Genomic DNA, 21,842 nt, shown 5'->3' with positions numbered 1-21,842 from the left:
CTGGGCTGCTGCTGCTGCTGCTGCTGCGTCCCACCCCACCGGAGACAGAAGATACGAAACCTCTTTCGCACATTTGTGTCCGCTCTGGTTTTTAATCCCCGTTCCTTCATTGGTGTGAAACTCAATGCACTGCATCACCCGGAGGTCACATGACCATAAAGCGAGGCCGGAGTTTGCCCTTATTGCATAACTTCCTATTCGGCCCGACGAACGTTGGGGCCGATCAGGAACCTTTTAAAGAACCCGTTGCGTAACCCACCGCAGGGACCGGGTCCTACATTGAGTTTTACCCCCTAAAAATGCAGCTGTAGGGCAACAGTTCTTCTTGAAAGTGAATGACTTTTGGGGAGGGTAATGATTGCTCTACTAAACAAGGATGTACTCTAGTGCAGATGGTGGGGGGGGGCATTAAAAGTAAAATGATGCTTTGCGGTCAGCATCCCGACTCATTTAGATAGAAAGTGAAAGTGCATAAACGAATGAGAGGCCACTCCAGGTTGAATTTGTCTCCTCAGCACTGGATCCAACGTGCATCTCATGTCAGAGGGCCTTCTTCAACACGTCTATTTTGACCCTTTAGTCTCCTCTAGTCTCGCTGGATCACTTCCTGTGTGCACATTTGATTTTCATTAGATAAAGTGCAGTTGCAGCTGAAATATCCCACAACTTTTTACCTTGGTACTACAATTATTTGTCGATTTACATAATCGCACATTTGAAACATTTTGGTTGACTTTGCCAACGCGGTGGCCTCATTTAAATAAATAAGGGCCGCTTTTATTTTAAAAAAGGATTGGCCCACACGAGTAAATAAACCACCGGCAGCACTAAGCAAAGTTTCTGGGAAAAGTACCAAACCTGCTTTTGTGTCCTCCGATAGCCGAGCAACGGCCTCATTATACTGAGGGGGGGTCACTGGGTTTAATGGATGTGTGTTCCAGTCCTCTGGTGTGTCAGACCCACACACACACACACACACACACACAAACACCTCCCTCAACCTTCTGCTGATTAAACAGCAATATTCTTCTTTTCCACTTCCACTCGCTACCTTCTTCTTCTCTTACAGGACGCCCTTCACGCGCTGCCTCCTCCGTGTGACGCTTCCTCCTCCTTTATCTCCTTCTCCCAGACACACACACACACACACACACACACACACAGTAAAATGTCTCCGCCTCTGGTTTGTCTATTGGACTGATGGCTCCCAGTAACCTTGACCTTACAGCTGAGGCCATTCAGTCGTTACACACACACACACACACACACACTAGACCCCACAGGTTCATCCGCCATTATAGTGACTTAATTTAAGACTTCTCTTCAGATCAGCTTCCACTGTTGATGCCTTTTATCTTTTTCCTCTGCCCCTCCCCCACAGTCCATCTCTCCATCTATCAGCTGACTGTGTGCGTGTGTGTGTGTGTGTTGTCATATATGAGAGCTCCAGGGTGGAAGTGGAAGAAGGAACGAGGTATTTTGTGTGTGTGTAGGAGGCAGCGTTTGATTTCTGAATCATTTGCCTCGGTGAGCACAAACCCCATCGCTTTCTCAAGTTCTATTCCCCTCATCGCCGTGACAACGCACACACACACGCACACACACACACACGCACACTAGTAAAGCCCTCACAGCTACTTCTGTTTTTATCCTCGCAGAAACACAGCCATGAATATTAACACAACAGAAATTACCAAATTCTAACTGAAGCATTTTAAGGCGACGTTGCTCCGCTGTGTGGAAAACAATTTAATTTAACGTCTTAATCACGTTGAAGGTGGTTTGGGTTCAAAAAAACCTTCCCTCAAGCAGATGGTTTAAGGATTCTGTGTAAAATGAGGAGAGTTCTCCTCACAATTGAATTTCTCCTTTGTGCAGAAAACGGTGGACTGCATGACGACCATGTCCGTGCCCTCCACGCTGGTCAAATGCCTCTACCTGTTCTTCGACCTGCCTCACATGGCCGAGGCCCCGCCAGCCCCTCCCCCTCCGCCGCCGCCTCCGCCGCCGCCGCCCCCACCCGGCCAGGATAAGACCCCCGGCCAGGGTCACACCCAGCAGGAGCTGCCCCTGGCCGACCGCAGGGTGCTGCTGCAGAAAGTCTTCGTCCAGGTAGAAAACCCTACCATTCATTGACACAATGTTAGACACGGATGTAAAGAAAATACGCTCTTATATAATATTTTCTATAGAAAACTATATTTTTTAAAAAGGAGAAAAACCATACCATTTTTTTTTTATTTTCTATGTTTCAATCACTAGAGATTATTGGTGTGTTATTGATCGCTTGCTTTCGCCGGTCCATTCCTTCCCCTTTACGCTCTCTCAGATCCTGGTGAAGCTCTGCACCTTTGTGTCTCCGGCCGAGGAGCTCGCCCAAAAGGATGACCTCCAGCTGCTGTTCAGCGCCATCACCTCCTGGTGCCCCCCCCACAACCTGCCCTGGAGGAGGAGCGCGGGGGAGGTGCTGACCACCATCTCCCGACACGGCCTCAGCGTCAACGTGGTCAAATACATACACGGTGAATACAAATTGTGTGTGTGTGTGTGTGTGTGTGTGTGAAATGCAAGCAGATAACAATCAAAACAGGTCTTTCATGTGATCACATTAAAATTCTCCCTTCGATACGATAGAACACGGCCTAGTTGTTCCTACCAAGTCTTCTTTTTGACCCCCCCCCCCCTCCGTCTACAGAGAAGGAGTGCCTGGGCACGTGTGTGCAGAACATGCAGCAGTCAGACGACCTGTCGCCGCTGGAGATCGTGGAGATGTTCGTCGGCCTCTCGTGCTTCCTCAAGGACTCGAGCGGCGTGTCTCAGACGCTGCTGGACGACTTCCGGATGTGCCAGGGTTACGCCTTCCTCTGCGACCTCATGCTCAGGTACCACTCTGCCCCCCCCCCCCCTCCTTGTAGAAGACCTGCTGCTTATGCCACGTGACTGTTGACGCGATGCTCCTCTGTCCGCGTGTAGACTGGAGCAAGCCAAGGAGGACGAGTCCAAAGATGCGCTGAAGGACCTGGTCAACCTGGTCACCTGTCTGACCACGTACGGGGTGACGGAGCTGAAACCCGCCGGCCTGACCACCGGAGCCCCCTTCCTGCTGCCCGGCTTCGTGCTCCCGCAGCCCTCTGGGAAAGGTGGGCACCAATAGATGTAAAATATTTCAAGGATTTTTAATCTTTCCCATATCAAAAACAAGCATTGCATTGTAGGGGAATAATATTGATTATGAGCTATTTGTATTTGTGAGATGACTTTATAAACGTTTATGTCTTACTTCACTGCTTCTGACCGTTTAGATTTTGCTTTGGGTGACTTTTTTTGTTGTGGTGAAACACACATGATGAAATGTTTCCTCTTGTCAGATTCAAACGCGTCAAGCAGCCGGTGGCCTTTGACCCCGTTAACACTGACACCAGCCCCCTCGTGACAACACACACACACACAGCCGACCTCTACCCACCCCCTCACCCCCCCACACACACACACACACACACACACACTTGTGTTTACCCCATAACGACACCTCCAGCCGTGTGCAGTCATTACCAGAAGCCGTCGTGGTGCGAGGGTCCGTTTACTCGCCCAATTAGCCCGCCGCGTTGGTCCAGCGTGTGCGTGGTGCTGCAGGTCAGCGACACGGTTTCTGTGCGTGTCTGTGAGTCACAGTTTGTGCAATGTGTTTGTTATTCAACCCCTGAAATCAAGGTCAGATTGTGTGTGTGTGTGTGTGTGTGTGTGTGTATTTTCATTTGTGGATAACAAGCTTTAATTCAGCTCAAACCATCACCTCAAACATTTAATGTGATTCTCTGCTGGAATAATAAAATCAAATATATATATATATATTTTTAAATATTGAGAGAAATCTGAAGGAGCAACAAACACATCTCGTGCCCCCCCCCCCCCCCTCTGATCAAACCGTCCCATCTGCTCTCTGCCCCCCCCCCAGGCCACACGGTGCGTAACATCCAGGCCTTCTCGGTGCTTCAGAACGCCTTCCTGCGCACCAAAACCAGCCGCCTGGCCTCCATGCTGCTGGAGGCCATCGGGAACATCTACTCGGCCGAGCCGGCCAACTACTTCATCCTGGAGTCGCAGCACACGCTGTCGCAGTTCGCCGAGCGCGTGGCCAAGCTGCCCGACTCCCAGGCCAAGTACTTTGAGCTGCTGGAGTTTGTGGTGTTCAGCCTGAACTACGTGCCGTGCAAGGAGCTGTTCAGCGTCAGCGTGCTGCTCAAGTCCAGCACGTCGCACGCCTGCGGCATCACGGCCGTGCGCACGCTGCTGAAGCTTTCCAGGCACGACGCCGTGTTCAGCGACGTGCTGCGGGAGGTGGGCCTGCTGGAGGTGCTGGTCAACCTGCTGCACAAGTACGCCGCCTTGCTCAAGGACCCGGCCACGCAGCAGCCGCACAATAATGAGCAAGGTGAGGCTTTTTTTTTTTTTAAATCTATCTGTTCGTAGCGCTCTTCAAGTTAAGTGCAGATTGACAAACTGTTCATTCTTTAAGGACAGATGAAATCACAAAATGAATTCCACAAATAATTCTGTGACGTCGTCTCCCTCCTCCTCAGCGGACTGTAAGAACAACGCGGTGGCGGAGGAGCAGAAGCAGCTGGCGTGGCTGGTGATGGAGACGCTGACTGTGCTCCTGCAGGGCTCCAACACCACCAACACTAATGCAGGTAGAGCATGTGCACACTATGCCATACGCAAGATCGATGGTGTGGGGCGGGGGGGGGGGGTCTTAAATCCAGGTGTAGGGTCACTCTCTTATTTCAATCTGGAGGGGCCGTTAGTTCTGGGAAGTTCAGGGTTTCAGGCCAAAGACAAGATCGCAGGTTACAGTTTAAATAAGCAGATTGAATTGTTGGATCCCGAGAAACCAACTAATCTTTATTACGTCATCAATTTCACTCCACGGCGACCACGTGATGATCGATATCAGTTTGACCCGTTCACCGTTATCAAATCCCTCTTCATTCTGTAGTCTGCTTCGACCCTTTGGGGAGTTTGTGTCGTCATCGGACTGTTTTTAAAGGGTTACTTTGGCTTGATCAAAGCTGGGCGGGGGTAGACCAGCCAGCGGCGTGCTGTGAGGGGCAAGAGCTCCGTTTGGTGCCTGTTTGACGTTTGCAACGCTTCCTCCCAGCTCTGTTCCGGGAGTTCGGCGGCGCCCGCTGCGTTCACAACATCGTGAAGTACCGGCAGTGCCGGGAGCACGCCCTGCTCATCATCCAGCAGCTGGTGCTGTCGCCCAGCGGGGACGACGACATGGGCACGCTGCTGGGCCTCATGCACTCCGCCCCCCCCAGCGAGCTGCAGCTGAAGACCGACATCCTGCGGGTAACGCACTCAGTCCTTCCATCCTTGTTCACTCATTCACGTGATCTCACACACAATGCAGGTCAATGTCCTGAATATTCCCTGCAAGTTTATTGGCTTCAAGATGCAACGTTATCCATCATTACTGTAGCGACGTTTTTGATTTATTTTTTTACTCGAGTTTTATAGTATTTTGACATTGTGATGTGTAGCTAAGAAAACATGATGTCTGCACCAACAAAAACCTTCATTCAGTTTCAGTAAGAACAGCACGGAGGAAGGAAAATTGGTGTAATTCAAAGAAATAAACGGGCATTTGAAGCTTTGCATACAGTAATCCCAGGAGTGCTAAATCTAAGGTGCACACACACACACACACAGGTTTAGAGGATGGCTGCTCATTTTCTGCAGCATAATTGCATTTTCAACTTCTCCCCTTTCCTTCCCAGGGGTTTTGATTCTCACGCCTTCCGGAGGCTTCGGCCGGATTAAAGCGCCGGCTCTTCGCTCCCTCGTGTCACTAATCACACATTTCAATTATCACAAAAAAAACTCAAGCGAGCTTACATCAAATCCAGTTGTACTAACAATCCCGTCTCCCTGGCTTGTCATCGGGTTTATGTGGACTAACAGACCTCCACATTAAGCCGATTGGCCTCGTAGAGCTGCACATGTGACGCGCTGAGATGCTGCATCGGATTCTCGAGGCCTCGGCACCCAAAACCTACGTTTTACCAGCACTTAGTTGCTGCCTGCTGGTAATTTCCCAGCTGGGAGGACAGTGAGAGGAAGTATTTAACATTCTGTGATTGGTTTAAAATAAGGACAATAAAACCCCACTGTGCTGAGTGTGGCAGTATTTTAATGCAGCAGGAAACCGCTGGCTCAGCTGGAAAGCACCTCATTGTTTAGACTTCTCTTTTATTCCTTCTTCTTCCACTCGTGCTTCGTCTCATCTGAAAGCGCCACGATCATTTTAACGCTCAATATAGTGTATGTAGAAAGAATATTTCAATGTAGACGTGATCGAAAGGAGGAGAAATGCATGTTTAGAGTTATACATTCTTACATAAATCATAACTCCAGGTCCATGTTAGTAGCTCTGTGCATTCTTCAAGCTCAATGACCTGCAACCAGGGTCCTAAGGTGGCATCTGAGCCACCTTAAATCAGCATTGTTTATTTATAAATCATCACAGTGGCACAATGTACCTTGAGATACCACTATATAAACACTGTAGCATATTAAACTGCCATCTTCAAGTTTAACAAATTACCAATCTTCTCATTGAGTCCTATTTGTGTCTGCGTCATGAAATAAGTCCGTTTTTTATTTCTATTTTTTCTGAATGTTGCCGATCGAGAGGAGGTCCCATTATTCCAACAGGAGGCGTTTAAAGCTGCGTTGAAGTAAAAACAAAGCCGGGTGGTGTTGAGCTTCACACACGCCGCCAAATTAAAAACTTTGCCTGTCAAAGTCCTCCTTTGCTCTCAGGCTTCTCTCTTTTTTTCTTCTTCTTTTTTTTAGGTCCCAAAACTCGTATCTAGGTCACAGTTTGAGGTTTTTGTTTAAGTTCTCTTTGCAAATGCAAATCATAAAAAGTGGAATAATTTTGAGGGGAAGAAAATAAATCCAGTCAGTCGCAGAGACAAAGAAATTCCCCAAAGGGGACTCGTAGATGTGACTGGATGAGGAGACCAAGAACACATGAAACCCAAATGTCAAATAGTCAATGGAGAAAAGATGAAACCATCTATAATGAGACTTCAAATATATTTTATGAAAAAGGCTTCATCTGTTTTAGGTCTTTGTAAACAGCTCATTATCTTTTATTTCAAATTATTTACATTTCAATGTTGTTTAGTTGGTTCATTTGATGCTATTCTATTTGATTATTTTGAAATCCCTCCTCAGGCTCTGTTGGCGGTTCTGCGCGAGAGCCACCGGACCCGCACGGTGTTCCGCAAGGTGGGCGGCTTCGTGTACCTGACGTCCCTGCTGGTCGCCATGGAGCGCTCGCTGTGCCAGCCGCCGCGCCACGGCTGGGAGCGGGTCAACCAGAACCAGGTCTTTGAGCTGCTGCACACCGTCATCTGCACGCTCACCGCCGCCATGCGCTACGAGCCCGCCAACTCGCACTTCTTCCGCACGGAGATCCAGTACGAGAAGCTGGCCGACGCCGTGAGGTGGGCGCTCTCTTTGAACGTATATTTAATATTCCACATATGAGCTAAATATGGAGGACACATTCTTGATGCTTTAAGGTCTAGTGCAGATTGTTGTTTCTTTAGTGATAGTTTACCTGTAGACTATGCAGCATAGAGAAAGAACACATGACCGGCACCACAATGAGTGACTATCAGGACTTTCCAGCTGCGGTGAAAGTCCGAATTGAGCGTTTCCTGTCCTCCCTTTGTCTCCCCCCCCCACCGGCAGGCTGCTGGGCTGCTTCTCGGACACCAAGAAGCTGGGCCCCACCGGAGTCTTCCCCTCCAACGCGCAGCCCTTCCAGAGGCTGCTGGAGGACGAGGCCGTCCCCGGGGGCTGCGCGGGGGACAGCGTCTGTCCCACGCTCAAGCACTGCAGCAAGCTCTTCATCTACCTGTACAAGATGGCCACCGACTCGTTCGACAGGTCAGAGGGTTGCGCTCGGCGCAGGGTGACAGATGGCTGCCATGGTGGAGGCAAATATTTACAGCAGCAGTATATCTGGGGTCTTTACTCAGCTGAGACCTGCAGTAATACATAATATAATGCACCATAAATCAAAAGGGCCACAAGCATCTCTTTGCAGGCACTCGGGACACTTTTCTAAATATAGGTGCACTTAAACGTCGACAGCAGTGAGTCACTCCTCCTCCTGTAGATCATTCGTCACACGAGATAAAACTTACTGCTTCTTATTCACCTGACATTCTTCCCAGTGCAGTGACGATCAATACCAGAATGGGATGGATAGCCAACGTGGTACTAAAGCAGACAAAGCTGCTTCACACCCTGCTTCCATACACTGTGGGAGCAGTCAGGTGAAGGTGTAGAAGCTCAGGTCCACAGCTGGTCCAACTCAGTCGACCTCCTCACCCTCACGTATGAGCTTTGACAATGTAACGGCATCGCCGCCCCCCCACTGGGCTTCTGATTAATTCCTTCGGTCACGGCGAGAGGTGATTCACTAACTGCTACAAAACAATGAATGCAGCATTATTGAATCAGCTGATCAGAATCTTTCTCTGATTGATTGACTGCAGGTAGGAAGCAGCCTTCATCTCTTACCGCCCTGCGCTCTCTTCACTGCGTCCGTGCCTGCAGGTCGCGATCGAACAAGTTTATTAACGGAGTCTCCACGACCGCCTGCCGTATTCCAGTTGAAGGCGGCGGCGGCGGTCGTCGTGACAACACCGAGAGCCCGGCTTGTGTAGCTCGAGCTGCATGTTGTTGTCCTGCAGCTCTGATCGTGTTTCTCCTTTCAGCTTTCCACTAACAGCCTCTTTCCTTCTTTCTGTCTTTTCTTCTTCCTCCTCTAACCTCTGATGCCGCTCCTCCTCGGCCTGGTCCGTGTGTCTGTGTGTGTCTGTGTGTGTCTGTGTGTGCGTGTGCGTGTGTGTGCGTGTGTGTGTGTGTGCGTGTGTGTGCGCGGCCATGCAGTCGTGCGGAGCAGGTCCCTCCCTGCCTGACTCATGAGACCTCGCTGCCCTCGCCGTGGGGCACGCCAGCACTCGCCAGGAAGAGGTAGCTACAGCGCTCTGCCACTTTCCTCAGCCCCCCTCCCCCCCCACCCCCCCCCCAAGTGACACTTCGATGATCCACAACACTATTCTTAGAAATAACCTAAATGCTTTATTCCTTACCTTTTGATATATTTTTAAGAATCTGTTCTATGTTTAGCATTTAATGTATAGCATGTCAATAATACAAATAATAACAGGCAAAGTTGAGAATATTCAAAGTACATGAAATAAGAGCTGAAACTCTTAGTCGGTATATTGATGATTCCCCTAATGCTGCTCTCTGCGTTATTGGCAGAGCGATCGATAATGTAGTAAAAGTCCTTTGGTTTGATAAACTGGGACCGAATGAAGCTTTGAATTGTTCTGCAAATATTAAGTGAATAATCATTTCAGTTCTATTCCTCTAATGGAAACTATAAATTAACCTCAGTTGGCTACAAACTTTAAAAGAGGTCCAATATATCCTAATCCTTAATTCTGCTCCGATATGATCTCATAAACTGACCCGTCTCTCAGGAAGAACCGTGAACAGAACCCGTTTCTTTCCCATCGCCTTCCTCCTCCCCTTCCTTTTCTTCTCTTTCCTCTAAGCTGAAGTTTCTCACCCTTAAACTCAGACTCTTAGAATTTCCCTTAAAAGGGGGAAGCTGTTTGGACGTTTTGAAGCTGCCCCCCCCCCTCCCTGCCCCCCCCCCCCCCCCTCGGGGAGCTGCACTGACTGTCGAGGTGAAAGTGCTGCTAAACCAAACCTGAATATTCATGAGGTGGAATAATGGGACAATTATCGATAATCAAAGCTCTTCTTTGTGGATTTAATTGCTTTTTCTGAACAACACAGTCTTTACTGCACTGCTGCCATTCAACAACTTAAAGTTGTTATTTTGTTGGAATTGTAAACAGGTTTTCTGCACCTCGCCATGCGAGGAAGACGCCACGCTTAGATGCTCACGGTTCAAATTCAAATGAAAGCGTCTCTTATGATTTTAATCTCTATTCCAGGTGATGCATCAACATGTCAGCGTGTCACAACTATCGCAAAAAAAGTAGCGGCTTATAGTCCGGATTATCAGCATGCTTATAAATACTGTGTGTTGTTTGAATCGAGACTCCGTGCTCGTATTCCACCAGCAGCCAATCACCAGTCAGCAGGTCTGTGGTCGCTAACCCGCTCCTTTCTGCACAAAAAGTCAAATGTAATTGTCCTGCTTGTACTAAAAAGACCAACAAGCGAAGAACCCCCCCCCCCCCCCCCTGTATGCTGACCAGTCTTTTCCCAGATCTCCTCTCGGTGCTTTAGATCAAACCGACTGACGGCTCCTTCTCTTTCACGAGGCCGTCTTCAAAGTGTTAAATACGACGCGTACACAGATTGAGACTCATTATAAGAATGTTCCTACGGAGCTTTGAACGTTTCTGATCATCTGAATAATTAACGGCCATCGTTGCATATTTTACTGGGATGTAGTCTTGCTGTTGTTGTTCCCGTTATTAGTAAATCAGCCGGGTTTATCGTGGGATAACAAACAAAAGCTCGGTGCAGGTCCAACGTTCTGTCTGTGCTTCTCTCCCAGACAAGGCTACTACGGCACGTCGGGCCCCCCCGCCCCAGTCAAAGCCCTCACTGACCTGAAGCTCCACCTGGCCAACGCCTCCCACCCGGCTTCCTCCTCCTCCTCCTCCTCCTCGTCCTCGTCGGACACGGTGGTCATCCACCCGGGCGCCGTCCTGGCCATCCTGGACCTGCTGCCCTCCGTCAGCTCCGACAGCCAGCCGGAGGTGAGGGAACGCAGCTTCCCACGAGTAGTGGATTCCTCAATGTGCTGGATGCGTAACTCGAGTGTATGATGTCTGTGTGTGTGTGTGCCCCCCCCCCCCTCCTGTCCAGCACGCCCTGGACCTGCAGCTGGCGGTGGCCAACATCCTCCAGCTGCTGGTGAACAGCGAGAGGAACCAGCAGGTGCTGTGCGAGGCCTGCCTCCACCAGCGGCTGCTGCAGCGCTGCAGCCAGGCGCTGGGCGACGAGGACCACCCGCTGCACCCCCCGCTGCAGAGGATGTTCGAGAGGCTGGCGTCTCAGGCCGTGCAGCCCATGGCGCTCAGGTCCTCCTCCCTCCCCTCACTCCCAACTTTTAATGTTCTGATTACCAGGCCGCTTATGTGCTGATGCTAAAGATTTAAAACGTTTAATTTGACCCAATAGACGTTTTCTTTTGGATGCGTAATCCACTTTGACTGCGTGAGGAAGAGAGGCGCTACGTATGCAAACTACAATGAGCCGTTCTCATTTCCCACTTGACGGGTTAAGTGAGGATGGAGGGATGAGGGATGATGGGGGGGGGATTATATGATGTGCACACGGTAGTCTCTTTTTATATGTAAATCCCAAGCTGATGTTCTCCCTCCCCCCTTGTCATTGTGCTGGAGTTTAACATATCTGAGGCTGTCAATCTGTCACCGCCCCCCCCCCCTCCCCCCCACCTTCTCCCTCTTCTCCTTTCACTCTTCCTCCTCCTCTTCATCTCCTATTTCCGGTGTTGCTGTTTTTTTAAGCTGATCTCCAGTATGGTGTCACTTTGCATTCAACTCAGCCGGATCATTGACTTTTAAACAACTAAAACGCCTTGAACCACAGCTGATGATAATAGATGCACTTTTAAAATATAATTAAAAAAATACTGTTCTTTTGATCAACACATTGTTTTTCAAAGCTTATCGTTGCGTTTGAGTCTTATGGAAAGCTTCTACAAATTAACCGCATTAATGATGTAATTGACCTTGTAATGAATCCAGTTGGTTTTCCCAGCATGCTTTGTGGTTCCAGTGATTGTGGTCAAGCTTAGTTTAATTCCTGGGCTCAAGCAGTGCTTCCTCCTTAAAGCCACCGAGTGGGTTTTGAAGTAGTAATTAATCCAATAAATTCGGCCTAAACAAATAATTAAGAGTCCTGTAAATCTGCCGTGTTTAAATGAAAAAACTTCAGTGGCAAGTTTATATTTAGTATTCACTGAATCTCTAATGAAAGCCACGAAATTGCAGCTAGTGTGCAGATTAAAAACGTGCACATTCTTTTGCAGCCTTCTAGTTTTTTTTTTACAGAAAATAGAAACTATTGGAGATGAAATGTTGTTAGTGAAGACGAGGAAACTTTTTAACTGTTTTAACTCCTGCGTCCCGCTCGTCCCCCCCCTGCAGGGAGTTCCTGCGCCTGGGAAACCCTCTGAACTGCGGCGCCTGGGACAAGAAGCTGCTGAAGCAGTACCGGGTCCACAAGCCCAGCTCGCTGAGCTACGACGGCGAGATGAGAAGTAAGACGCCGCCGCCGCCGCCGTGCGTCACCGCTGCTCGTTGTCACAGCGCTTTGAAAAAAAGATGGACCACGCGGTCGGAAGTGTTCCATCATTTAGATGAATGTCACATCAAGTATTCAGTTCTCGGCTGAATGATGATTTCTCTTTTTTTTTCCCAATTATCTTATTGGTTAAATGTTTTTACTTGATAAACGTCACTTCAGAGGTTGAAATAGTAAAAACAGCTCATTTTCTAGCGAAATTTCAAAAAGCAGTGAAGCTTCTGTTAAAAACATTGAATCTGTGTCGGTTGGTAACGGCCAGGAGTCCAGTTTGTTTATGAAATCATCCTTTCATCGGGGGGGGGCGTTCCTCTCCTCCTGGGAGAAGGTTGGATTCCGTGTTAAAAGGCCATCAATCATCTCGCAATTGTGCTTTTTTTTTTTTTTTTTTTCCTCCGGTGAAAAGGCTGTGATTTTGGAGGATGAGCTTCCCGGTGCAGCTGAATTGCTTGTAGATCAGCGGCTGGGCTGCAGGTTTTTCTCAAAGCTTTGTTATTACAGTCTGACTTCAGTGGATTATTGTGCTCCTCAGCACAACTCCTTCAATGGTTAAAAAACATGAGGTGCAGTGGAACATTTTAACACTACGTCAGTAGAATGAAATAGATTATTTAAAAGGATTTTGTAGAGAACACAAAGTAGTCTTTTTGGCCTCTGATTGATCTCCAGCTGATGCTTAAACGAAGGTGGTCTTTCCGCCGCGAGTCTAATGCTAACAGTTTGTTTTCCTATTTACAGCCGTTAATGTTTGTAATTTGCGGGCTCCTCGCTGTGTCCTAATTGCTTATTGTGTCTCCTTCCGGCTGCCAAGAGGCGGCTAATTACTGTTCTCTACGTGCACGCTGCCGCTCGCTGCGTTAGTTCCTGCTCGCTGTGTTCCTCTCAGAGTCCCATCCTCGTCACCGTTAAACACAGGAGTCTGTATTCATTGTTCTGTCCGTGTGAGGCATTCACCACTAATACAGCGTTGATAATGATAATGATAATGAGATGTCTGACAGCATAGAAAGAAAGAAGAAGAACGAAGCCCTGATGGGTTTCGTAAGGGAAAACCATGTTCTAGTGATGGGTTTTCTAAGTAAGACAAATGCCTCTCTGCTTGATTTAGAGCATGAGGAAGTGTGCACCTCTGCCCCGTGTGGCCAGATGGAGTATTACAACAACAAGCCGTTTAATCATTTTATCATTTTCATCACAAGTTTTCTTTCTAACTTCGCTCTCTTTCCTCCATCATGTTCTATATGACCATAAATGATTGGATATGACCATGAATGATATCTACCGATAAACAACATTTCCTGAGGGTCTAATTTAATTGAACCTGTCCGTCCTGACCCCGCAGACAGCATGACCATGTCCATGGAGGGCTTCGGTCCCGACAGCGTCTTCGCCACGCCGGCGGAGGACAACGGCCAGTATCGCATCAGCCGCAGCCTGGTGCGCTCCGCCGAGGGCAGCACCGTCCCCCTCACCCGCGTCAAGTGCCTGGTGTCCATGACGACGCCCCACGACATCCGCCTGCACGGGTCGGCCGTCACGCCTTCGTTCGTGGAGTTCGACACCTCGCTGGAGGGCTTCGGGTGGGTCAAACGTTTGAGTGTTTTACACATCTGGTTCATTTACTGATTTATTTTTTTGACATTCTTTAGCCTTAGCCAGCCATAGAAAAGGGGCGGAGTCACATGCGCTCTACGTGCGGTTTTGAACTGCACATACATACTATCCTAGTTAGCTGGGGTTATTCCTCCCCACTGTTGAACACTATTGAATGTTTTCTCTTCTTTTTTTAAAAACCTCCTTGTGTTCCTGTCTCAGCAGGAGGCTTTTATTCGTCTCCAGTTGTGGAGCCGCGCATACAAATAGGCTCATTTTCCGCCTTTCATGTCGTACAACCCCCCCCCCCGCCCCCCCCGGCCCTTCTGCTGCACGCCGTCTCTTTGTGTGTCGGCGGCCCCGTGGACGTCGGGGGTCAGTGGAAATCTGGGACGGGGGGCTTTGGCAAGAAGCCTCGCGCGCTCAAAGCAACACGTACACGTGGGACCGTAGCTGTCACATGTGCTCATTAATATTCACACGGTTTGAGGAAAGAGGAGGAAGGTCGTAGTCCACGCCGTCTGTCGGGTCAGCAGCAAAGTGCCAAAGGTCACTTCCTGTGACTACCTGACTAGCATTGAATAACTCGTCTTTGATGGGTGTGTGTGTGAGTGTGTGTGTGTGAGTTATAGAGCCAGGCAACAAATAAACTGATCTGTTGCAACCTTTACTCTGCAAAGGAGAGAATTAATTCTATTTGGTCGCGTTGACAGATAAAATGTCCCTGAACTTTTTCCCCTTCAAAGGAAGTGGACGAGCGCGCTGGCATCAGGCGTCACACCAACATATTAAATACACCACGGCCCCCCCGGCATCGGGGGGGTTTGATGCATGTCCTGCGCCACCTGTCACCATTTTCGCCCCGCTCCACATACAGTTGTGTGGTTTCTCTTTGTTCTGCTTCCGCTGTCTGCGGCTAAGTTGTTGTTTGGTTTCAGGATGTGTGTGACATTTGAGGTCATGTTTTGGGGGGATATTTCTTTTTTTATTTGAGATCCCATTCCAAAGACTGAATTAATGAGAATGAGTGAGTCCACTGTGGTCACTTCCTTTCCTTTCAGCTCGGGTTAAAAAACAAATACTCCTGAAATGGAACAAAGAAACTCTTGTGAAAACATACTAGATTTTAATCCTTAATTAGTCTAATAAAACATCTTCAAAAACAGTTCAATCCCCTTTTGAGTCACTACTAGCAGGAACCCCCCCCCCCCCCCCCTTCCCCATCTGACTCGCCTCAGAATAGAACATGGAGTTTCTCCTGAAAACACGGCAAAGCAGCTCACAGGCGACGAGGCGCTGGCCCACTTTCTCCTCCCCGTAAACAGAGGACGCACACACACACACACACACACACTCCCCACAACCCCTCCTTCCTCTCCCATCTGTCACCATGAAATATTGATGCCCTCGCTGCTATTAGGAATCACACACAGGCTTGCACACATGTGCACATCTCCACTCTCTATCTTAACATGACGCACACACACACACACACGCACACGCAGTCGGCCTCCTCACGGGGGAAAGGAAAGAGTCTGCACAAGGGGCTGGTTGTGTTCACCTGGTCTAGGTGGACTTAACTTAAGGACATGGAGGCAGCAGCTGCAGCTGCAGCTCACAAAGGAACCGAGGCTCTGCCCTTGAACGTGACCTTGAGTTTATTGAATCCCTGGCAGATTCAGGCAGGCTGTCCTTGGCCCTGACCTGTGACCTCCTGTCCAGGTGGAGGAATAATAACGGCTCAATTTGGAGCTCAATCAGCGTCTCTTTCAGAAAGAAAGATCAACGATATGATTCATAAACTGTGTTGTGAAGCCATCAGCTGGGTTTGGGGAATGAAACTCATTAACATTAATGATAGAAAATGTCAGACGGGTTTTTATTATTTTAGGACAATGTCTTTGAATTAGTTTTGTCCAACTGAGAGAGTCCAAAACCTAAAAGGTTTTTACTTCCTCTGGTTTGAGGAAGTGGAACCAAAGACGTTTGTTTGATACAAGAAGAGGCAACGTGGACATTGTTTGTTTTTCTCTTTGTCTCTTCTTAACAGACTAATTGTTCCAGCTGTTATCGGGACTTTGTCCTCATGCTGAAGCGATGAAACTCAGAGCTTTTAACGGAAATAGTATCAGTGTTTAATGTGACGTTGCATAACTGTGCTCATTGCTCTGGATTATTGTTGTTGTTGTACTTTGGCTTTTCTTGAGAGAAATAAATAAGGCAAATGGCCGAAGCTTTGGAATGAACTTTGAGATGCATTGAGAAAGCGACACAAGAAGGGGGGGGGGGGTGGGTCTACGTTGTCATCACAGGGCTTCAGGCTTCCTGCTGTCCCCACGGCCCCCACGAATCCCCCAGAACCCCCTTCTTCCTCCCCGACGAAAGGAGCCGAGCGGCAGTGAGTCAGCAGAACGCCGCCTTCGCTGCCATTAGGTTTTTGGTCAAATGATTGTCATCCCCGTGAGTCCTTGGAAGAGCAGAGGACTTCTTCAAATGAAATAAAGCCCACTGAAGGCTTCTATATGGTCATTGCAATCGGTGCAGAGAAGCTGAAGCACAAAGGGACGCATTTTGAAAACGGGGCCACATGTAAGCGCTCGTCCTCCTACATATTTAATCCTCCAGCATCAGGCCCCTTCTCTGGCTCAGTTCATCTCTGGGGGGCCGGACTGATTGAGCAAACAGAGCACTACACATGGAATCCAGCCCCCCCCCCTCCCCCCTCCAAACCCCCCCAATAACACTCACCTGTCCCGTGTTGTGCCGTGCAGGTGCCTGTTTCTACCCAGCCTGGCGCCACACAACGCCGCCACCAGCAACACCAACGCCTCCGGGGTCAGCGACGGAGCGGTGCTGAGCGGGATGGGCACAGGTAAGGGGCGGAGGGGGCGGGGGGGGGACGGGACTGTCGGACAAAGAATCCATAAAGACTGGAAGGAAGACAAAGAAGTGTTTGGCGTTGATGGCAGCTCATTCACTGCTTAATATGGATAAAAAAAGGTTATTTCCCACTGAACTATAAAATGAGTTAAATATTATTACATTGTTTTTGCCCCTCAAAATTATCTTGGAGAAGGGAATGGGTAATAAAACCACCTCTTTACTCGAGTAATGAGCGAGGAAGAAAACCTAGTGTGAAAATGTCCTCCTGCTGAACATCACACACACACACACACACACACACAGTCTGGTGTTTTCTTCCTCCCGGCTTCCTTTTGTCTTCCCTCAGATCTCCTCTTGATTCTCACTTTCTTTCTTCTTCTCGGAGCCGTGTTTTGTTTTTTTGAACCTCTGATGATTCATTGGGATGTTTTTGTTTTTTTTATTATTTGTGTGCGTCAAAGAAAAAACACCTGAAACCCAAAGAAGCAAAAAAAAGACCTGGAGGCAGAAATCCCATTTAAAATGTGACGCTGTGGTTTGTTTCCTAGTCGGAGGCCTTGTTTAGTATTCATGAAGCAAAGCTCGTTTCTCCTCCCTTTAGTCTCCTTTTCTCCCATTCTCCTCCTGTCCTCTCTGCTTTCCCCCTGGTTTGTCCTTCTGTTTGTCTCTCCATCCTCTCCCTCTGAACTCATCCACCCCACTTCCCTCCTGTCGTCTCCAGCCAGTTGCACACTATTTATAGTCCTCGCTCTGTCCCCCCCTCTTCTCTTCTCTGACCTTTTCATTTCTCAGCTTGCCTCCCAACCCACAATCCCTTTCTTTGTCTCACCTCCTCCGCTCATTACATGTTCCTCCTTATTCCGTCTTTGCTTCTATTGTCACTTTTTTCCTCTCCTCCTTCCTTGCCTCGCTTCCTCTCCTTCCTCCCTTCCCTCCAGTATCTCCCTCCTATCTGAGCCATCATCAGGAAGCTCTTTCATCAATGTCTCCCTCAGCCAGCTCACCTTGTTTGTATGAGCCATTGACCAATAAACATAAAGAATAGATTAGTCTGTCTCTGCAGCATTAGAGGAACGAGCAGCAGTGTGTTGGATCATACGCCTTGTGGTTCTGAGCTCGTGTTTATTGCTTATTAAGGCGGTGTTCTTTTTAATTTGCTCCTCTCTGATAACCTGTTGAGTGGCGGCTTGAAGTCACAACGTAGAGCAGAAATAATAAAAAAAAAAAACCTTTATTGCAACTGTCTGCAAACGGCTAGTAGCAAGCGGCCTCACGTCCTGTGGCTACATCTGACCTCCTTTGTCCTCCACAGGGGAGCGCTTGTTCCCGCCTCCCTCCGGCCTGAGCTACTCCACCTGGTTCTGCGTGGAGCGCTTCAGCGCGGCCCCCCAGGCCCACCCGGTGCGGCTGCTGACGGTGGTCCGGCGGGCCACGTCCTCGGAGCAGCACTACGTCTGCCTGGCGGTGGTGCTGTCCGCCAAAGACCGCTCGCTCACCGTCTCCACCAAGGAGGAGCTGCTGCAGTCGCACTGTGAGTCCGGGGAGGAGTTTCCTCACCGAAGATTAATAAAAGTATTCAGAGGGACTCGACTAATGAAGGCATTGAAGAGAAAACGTGGCTTAACTAATTCAAAGAGTCATTTAGTATGTTTGTGAAAACACGACATACAAACACAAGTGTTCAGTCCGCTGCATCGTGTCCATTTTAATAATATCATGACGCGGTCTCTCGTGAGGCTTCATTCAGTCACCTGGTCGTCTTTTTTCTCTATTCTTGTACCCCCCCCCCCCCCCCCCCCTCACCACCAAGCAGCGGATGACTCCAGCGAGGACCCCTCCTTCTACGAGATCCTCCCCTGCTGCGCTCGCTTCCGCTGCGGCGAGCTGATCGCGGAGGGCCAGTGGCACCACCTGGTGCTGGTGATGAGCAAAGGCATGCTGAAGAACAGCATGGCCACGCTGTACCTCGACGGGCAGCTCGTCAACACCGTCAAGGTAACGCGTACGGAGCGGGGGAGGGGGGCGGGGGGGTACCTAAAGGATATCGAATGGGACATTTAATTTGTTTTGGCTGCACTAGATTGACTAAAATATTGAATCTGATGTGATGAAAATGAAGAGGTAAAAATAACCCTGCCTCCATATCCACCCGCTCCAGCTCCACTACGTCCACAGCGCCCCGGGCGGCTCGGGCTCCACCAACCCCCCCGTGCTGAGCACCGTCTACGGCTACGTGGGGACGCCGCCCGCCCAGCGCCAGCTCTCCAGCCTGGTGTGGCGTCTGGGCCCGAGTCACTTCCTGGAGGAGGTCCTGCCCGCCGCCAGCGTCGCCGCCATCTTCGAGCTGGGGCCCATCTACGTGGGCAGCTTCCAGGCCGTCTACCTGCCCTGTGAGTAGTGCCCCCCCCCCCCCCCTCCATCTTTACCTTCAAGCTTTCTCCTTTTCCGTCTCTTTCTAACCGTCTTTTGGTTGTCGCAGGCAAAGACTCGAAGGCGGAGGGGGCCCCGGCCTCCCTGGTGGCGCTGGTGCCGGAGGAGAAGGTGTCCTTCAGCCTGTACGCGCTCTCCGTCTCCACCCTCACCGTCGCCAAGATCCGGAAGGTCTACAACAAACTGGACAGCAAAGCCATCGCCAAGCAGGTCAGATTCTTTTATTCTACAGATGAATAATGAATCCCTGCTGATCACCGGGTCCGATCGCCGGGGTGCTGAAGACATTGACTCAATATGCGAGAATCAGTTCTGTTTATGAAGGACTGAAACATTAGCAGCTCATCCAGCCATGAATTATATAAATAGATCTTAAAGATCAAAACACAAGTGTGTGTGTGTGTGTGTGTGTGTGTTTTTGTGTGTGTTTTGAGTTCCTCCTCCGTCCTTATCTCTCTCCCCACCTGTCATGGTTATTTCCCAGCATGCACTGCTCTCTGCGCTGAGGCGGCAAAGAAGTGCCGAGGCAGCATTTCTGCTGCTGCAGGAAGGGAGAACGAGTCGCGTTCTCCTCTCTGGTTTCTCGTTAGGACGAGGCAAATGTCACATGACTGCGTGACCATTACTCGCTAAATGGTGTTCAGATGATCAGTATTAGTAGGGTTTCACGGTAGTGTGGCGTCTTTCTTTTCCTCCTGACTTAAATTCGGTCTATTTCCTTTTAAGCTTTCCAGAGAATTCCAGATGTTCGAAAAAAAGAATTGTGTGTTGTATTCGCTTACGGATGTGAAACTAAAAATAAATTTCACATGGGCGGGACCAGTGAAACAGTTGCATAATAACCTATAAAAAAATAACACCCCCTAAGTTTTTCCCCCTTCTTTCAGTGCGAGGGAGCTCGAGAGCATTGTGAAAACGTGCACGGTTATGAATCCACTGTGAAACGATGTCCCCAGCTGCTGTACTTTATAATATACATAATATATATATATATATACTTGTATACATTATAAGTCACTATGAGATTACATGTCGTTCCATTTAACTCCAGAAACAGGAACCGGGTCCTTTGGTTCAATGGAAAAACCCGTCTCTCTGTGTTCTTCGTAAGCCCCTCCCCCTCTCAACGGCTTGTCCTCCGTCCCTCTGCAGCTCACCGTGTCCTCGCATGAAAACGCCACCCCGGTCAAGCTGATTCACAACGCCGCGGGCCACCTCAACGGGCCGGCGAGGACCATTGGCGCCGCTGTCATCGGATATTTAGGTAAACACAGTGACTGGTGGGAATCGGGCGGCGGATGCTGCTGGGGGGGGACGACCGCCATGAATACCCTGCGTTTCTCCTCCCTTCAGGCGTCCGCGTGTTCGTGGCCAAACCCGTCGCCACCAACCTGCAGTATGTGGGCGGGGCGGCGGCCATCTTGGGCCTGGTCGCCATGGCGTCGGACGTGGAGGGGCTGTACGCCGCGGTCAAGGCTCTGGTGTGTGTTGTGAAAAGCAACCCGCTGGCCAGTAAGGAGATGGAGCGCATCCGAGGCTACCAGGTTTGACACCCCGGTCACATGACCAGTTCTGAGCACCTCATTGGCTCCGATGGAGTTTGCATTGAACCCTTGGGAGGGACTCACAGCGCTGACTCGTGGTCTCCTCCCCTCTGCAGCTGCTGGCCATGCTGCTGAAGAAGAAGCGCTCGCTGCTCAACAGCCACATCCTCCACCTCACCTTCTCCCTGGTGGGGACGGTCGACAGCGGCCACGAGACCTCCATCATCCCCAACTCCACCGCCTTCCAGGACCTGCTCTGTGACTTTGAGGTGAGGACACGTCCACGGAATGAGGGGGAGAAAAGAGGTGGAACCTTTTTAAGGAGTTTCCCTCTGCCAGGAGGCCACCTCCCCCCACGCAGTCGTCTTTTTTTGTTGTTGCCAAAAGCTACTCGGCGTCACCGAGGTCTCAACCTGCTCCTTCTGCTCCATCTGCTCCTCAGGTCTGGCTCCACGCTCCCTACGAGCTCCATCTGTCGCTCTTTGAGCATTTCATCGAACTGCTCACAGAGTCCAGGCAAGTGTCAGAAACGTTTTCCTCCCAGATTCTCCCTGACTACTGAAATGATTGAAAAGTGAATCACTGTAGTGTGTGTGTGTGTGTGTGTGTGTGTGTGTGTGTGTGTGTGTGTGTGTGTGCGCGCGCTGAAACAGCGAGGCGGCTAAGAACGCCAAACTGCTGAGGGAGTTCCAGCTGATCCCCAGACTGCTGCTGACCCTGAGGGACACGTCGCTGTCCCAGCCGACCGTGGCGGCCATCAGCAACGTGCTCAGCCTGCTGCTGCAGGGCTTCCCCAACCCGCACGACCTGCTGCGGTAAACACACACCACATGATCACACACACACCAGAGGATCACACACACCAGATGATCACACACCACATGATCACACACACCATACGATCCTCCAGCTCGGTGCAATAAGCTGCATTTGATAGACTTCATTGTTCGTTTAATGTCAAAGAAACGGGGGGGAAACGGAGAG

General features: G+C 49.7%; 1 protein-coding gene across 4 annotated transcripts in view; it reads left to right on the top strand.

Annotated features, from left to right (window-relative positions):
* The window catches only part of wdfy3 (WD repeat and FYVE domain containing 3), a 49,228-nt gene that overhangs the window by 12,000 nt on the left and 15,386 nt on the right, over positions 1 to 21,842 (top strand). For 3 of the 4 annotated variants that reach the window (XM_062562604.1, XM_062562603.1, XM_037482197.2), the window contains exons 5-28: positions 1,879 to 2,112; positions 2,330 to 2,522; positions 2,696 to 2,882; positions 2,974 to 3,140; positions 3,956 to 4,432; positions 4,581 to 4,691; positions 5,159 to 5,352; positions 7,246 to 7,517; positions 7,768 to 7,965; positions 8,977 to 9,060; positions 10,631 to 10,835; positions 10,945 to 11,159; positions 12,252 to 12,364; positions 13,751 to 13,988; positions 16,773 to 16,873; positions 18,197 to 18,415; positions 18,698 to 18,879; positions 19,043 to 19,274; positions 19,364 to 19,524; positions 20,467 to 20,578; positions 20,668 to 20,858; positions 20,975 to 21,127; positions 21,301 to 21,374; positions 21,512 to 21,673. In XM_062562604.1, coding sequence (XP_062418588.1) covers positions 1,879 to 2,112; positions 2,330 to 2,522; positions 2,696 to 2,882; positions 2,974 to 3,140; positions 3,956 to 4,432; positions 4,581 to 4,691; positions 5,159 to 5,352; positions 7,246 to 7,517; positions 7,768 to 7,965; positions 8,977 to 9,060; positions 10,631 to 10,835; positions 10,945 to 11,159; positions 12,252 to 12,364; positions 13,751 to 13,988; positions 16,773 to 16,873; positions 18,197 to 18,415; positions 18,698 to 18,879; positions 19,043 to 19,274; positions 19,364 to 19,524; positions 20,467 to 20,578; positions 20,668 to 20,858; positions 20,975 to 21,127; positions 21,301 to 21,374; positions 21,512 to 21,673 — 4,475 coding nt within the window. The remainder of the gene's footprint in view (positions 1 to 1,878; positions 2,113 to 2,329; positions 2,523 to 2,695; positions 2,883 to 2,973; positions 3,141 to 3,955; positions 4,433 to 4,580; positions 4,692 to 5,158; positions 5,353 to 7,245; positions 7,518 to 7,767; positions 7,966 to 8,976; positions 9,061 to 10,630; positions 10,836 to 10,944; positions 11,160 to 12,251; positions 12,365 to 13,750; positions 13,989 to 16,772; positions 16,874 to 18,196; positions 18,416 to 18,697; positions 18,880 to 19,042; positions 19,275 to 19,363; positions 19,525 to 20,466; positions 20,579 to 20,667; positions 20,859 to 20,974; positions 21,128 to 21,300; positions 21,375 to 21,511; positions 21,674 to 21,842) is intronic. The other variant, XM_062562605.1, reaches the window with a different exon arrangement.

Source organism: Pungitius pungitius, chromosome 5 (genome assembly GCF_949316345.1).
Source record: "Pungitius pungitius chromosome 5, fPunPun2.1, whole genome shotgun sequence".
In the NCBI taxonomy this organism is placed as follows: domain Eukaryota; kingdom Metazoa; phylum Chordata; class Actinopteri; order Perciformes; family Gasterosteidae; genus Pungitius; species Pungitius pungitius.
Note: the sequence above shows the minus strand (reverse complement) of the source record. Positions and strands in the feature narration are given on the sequence as shown.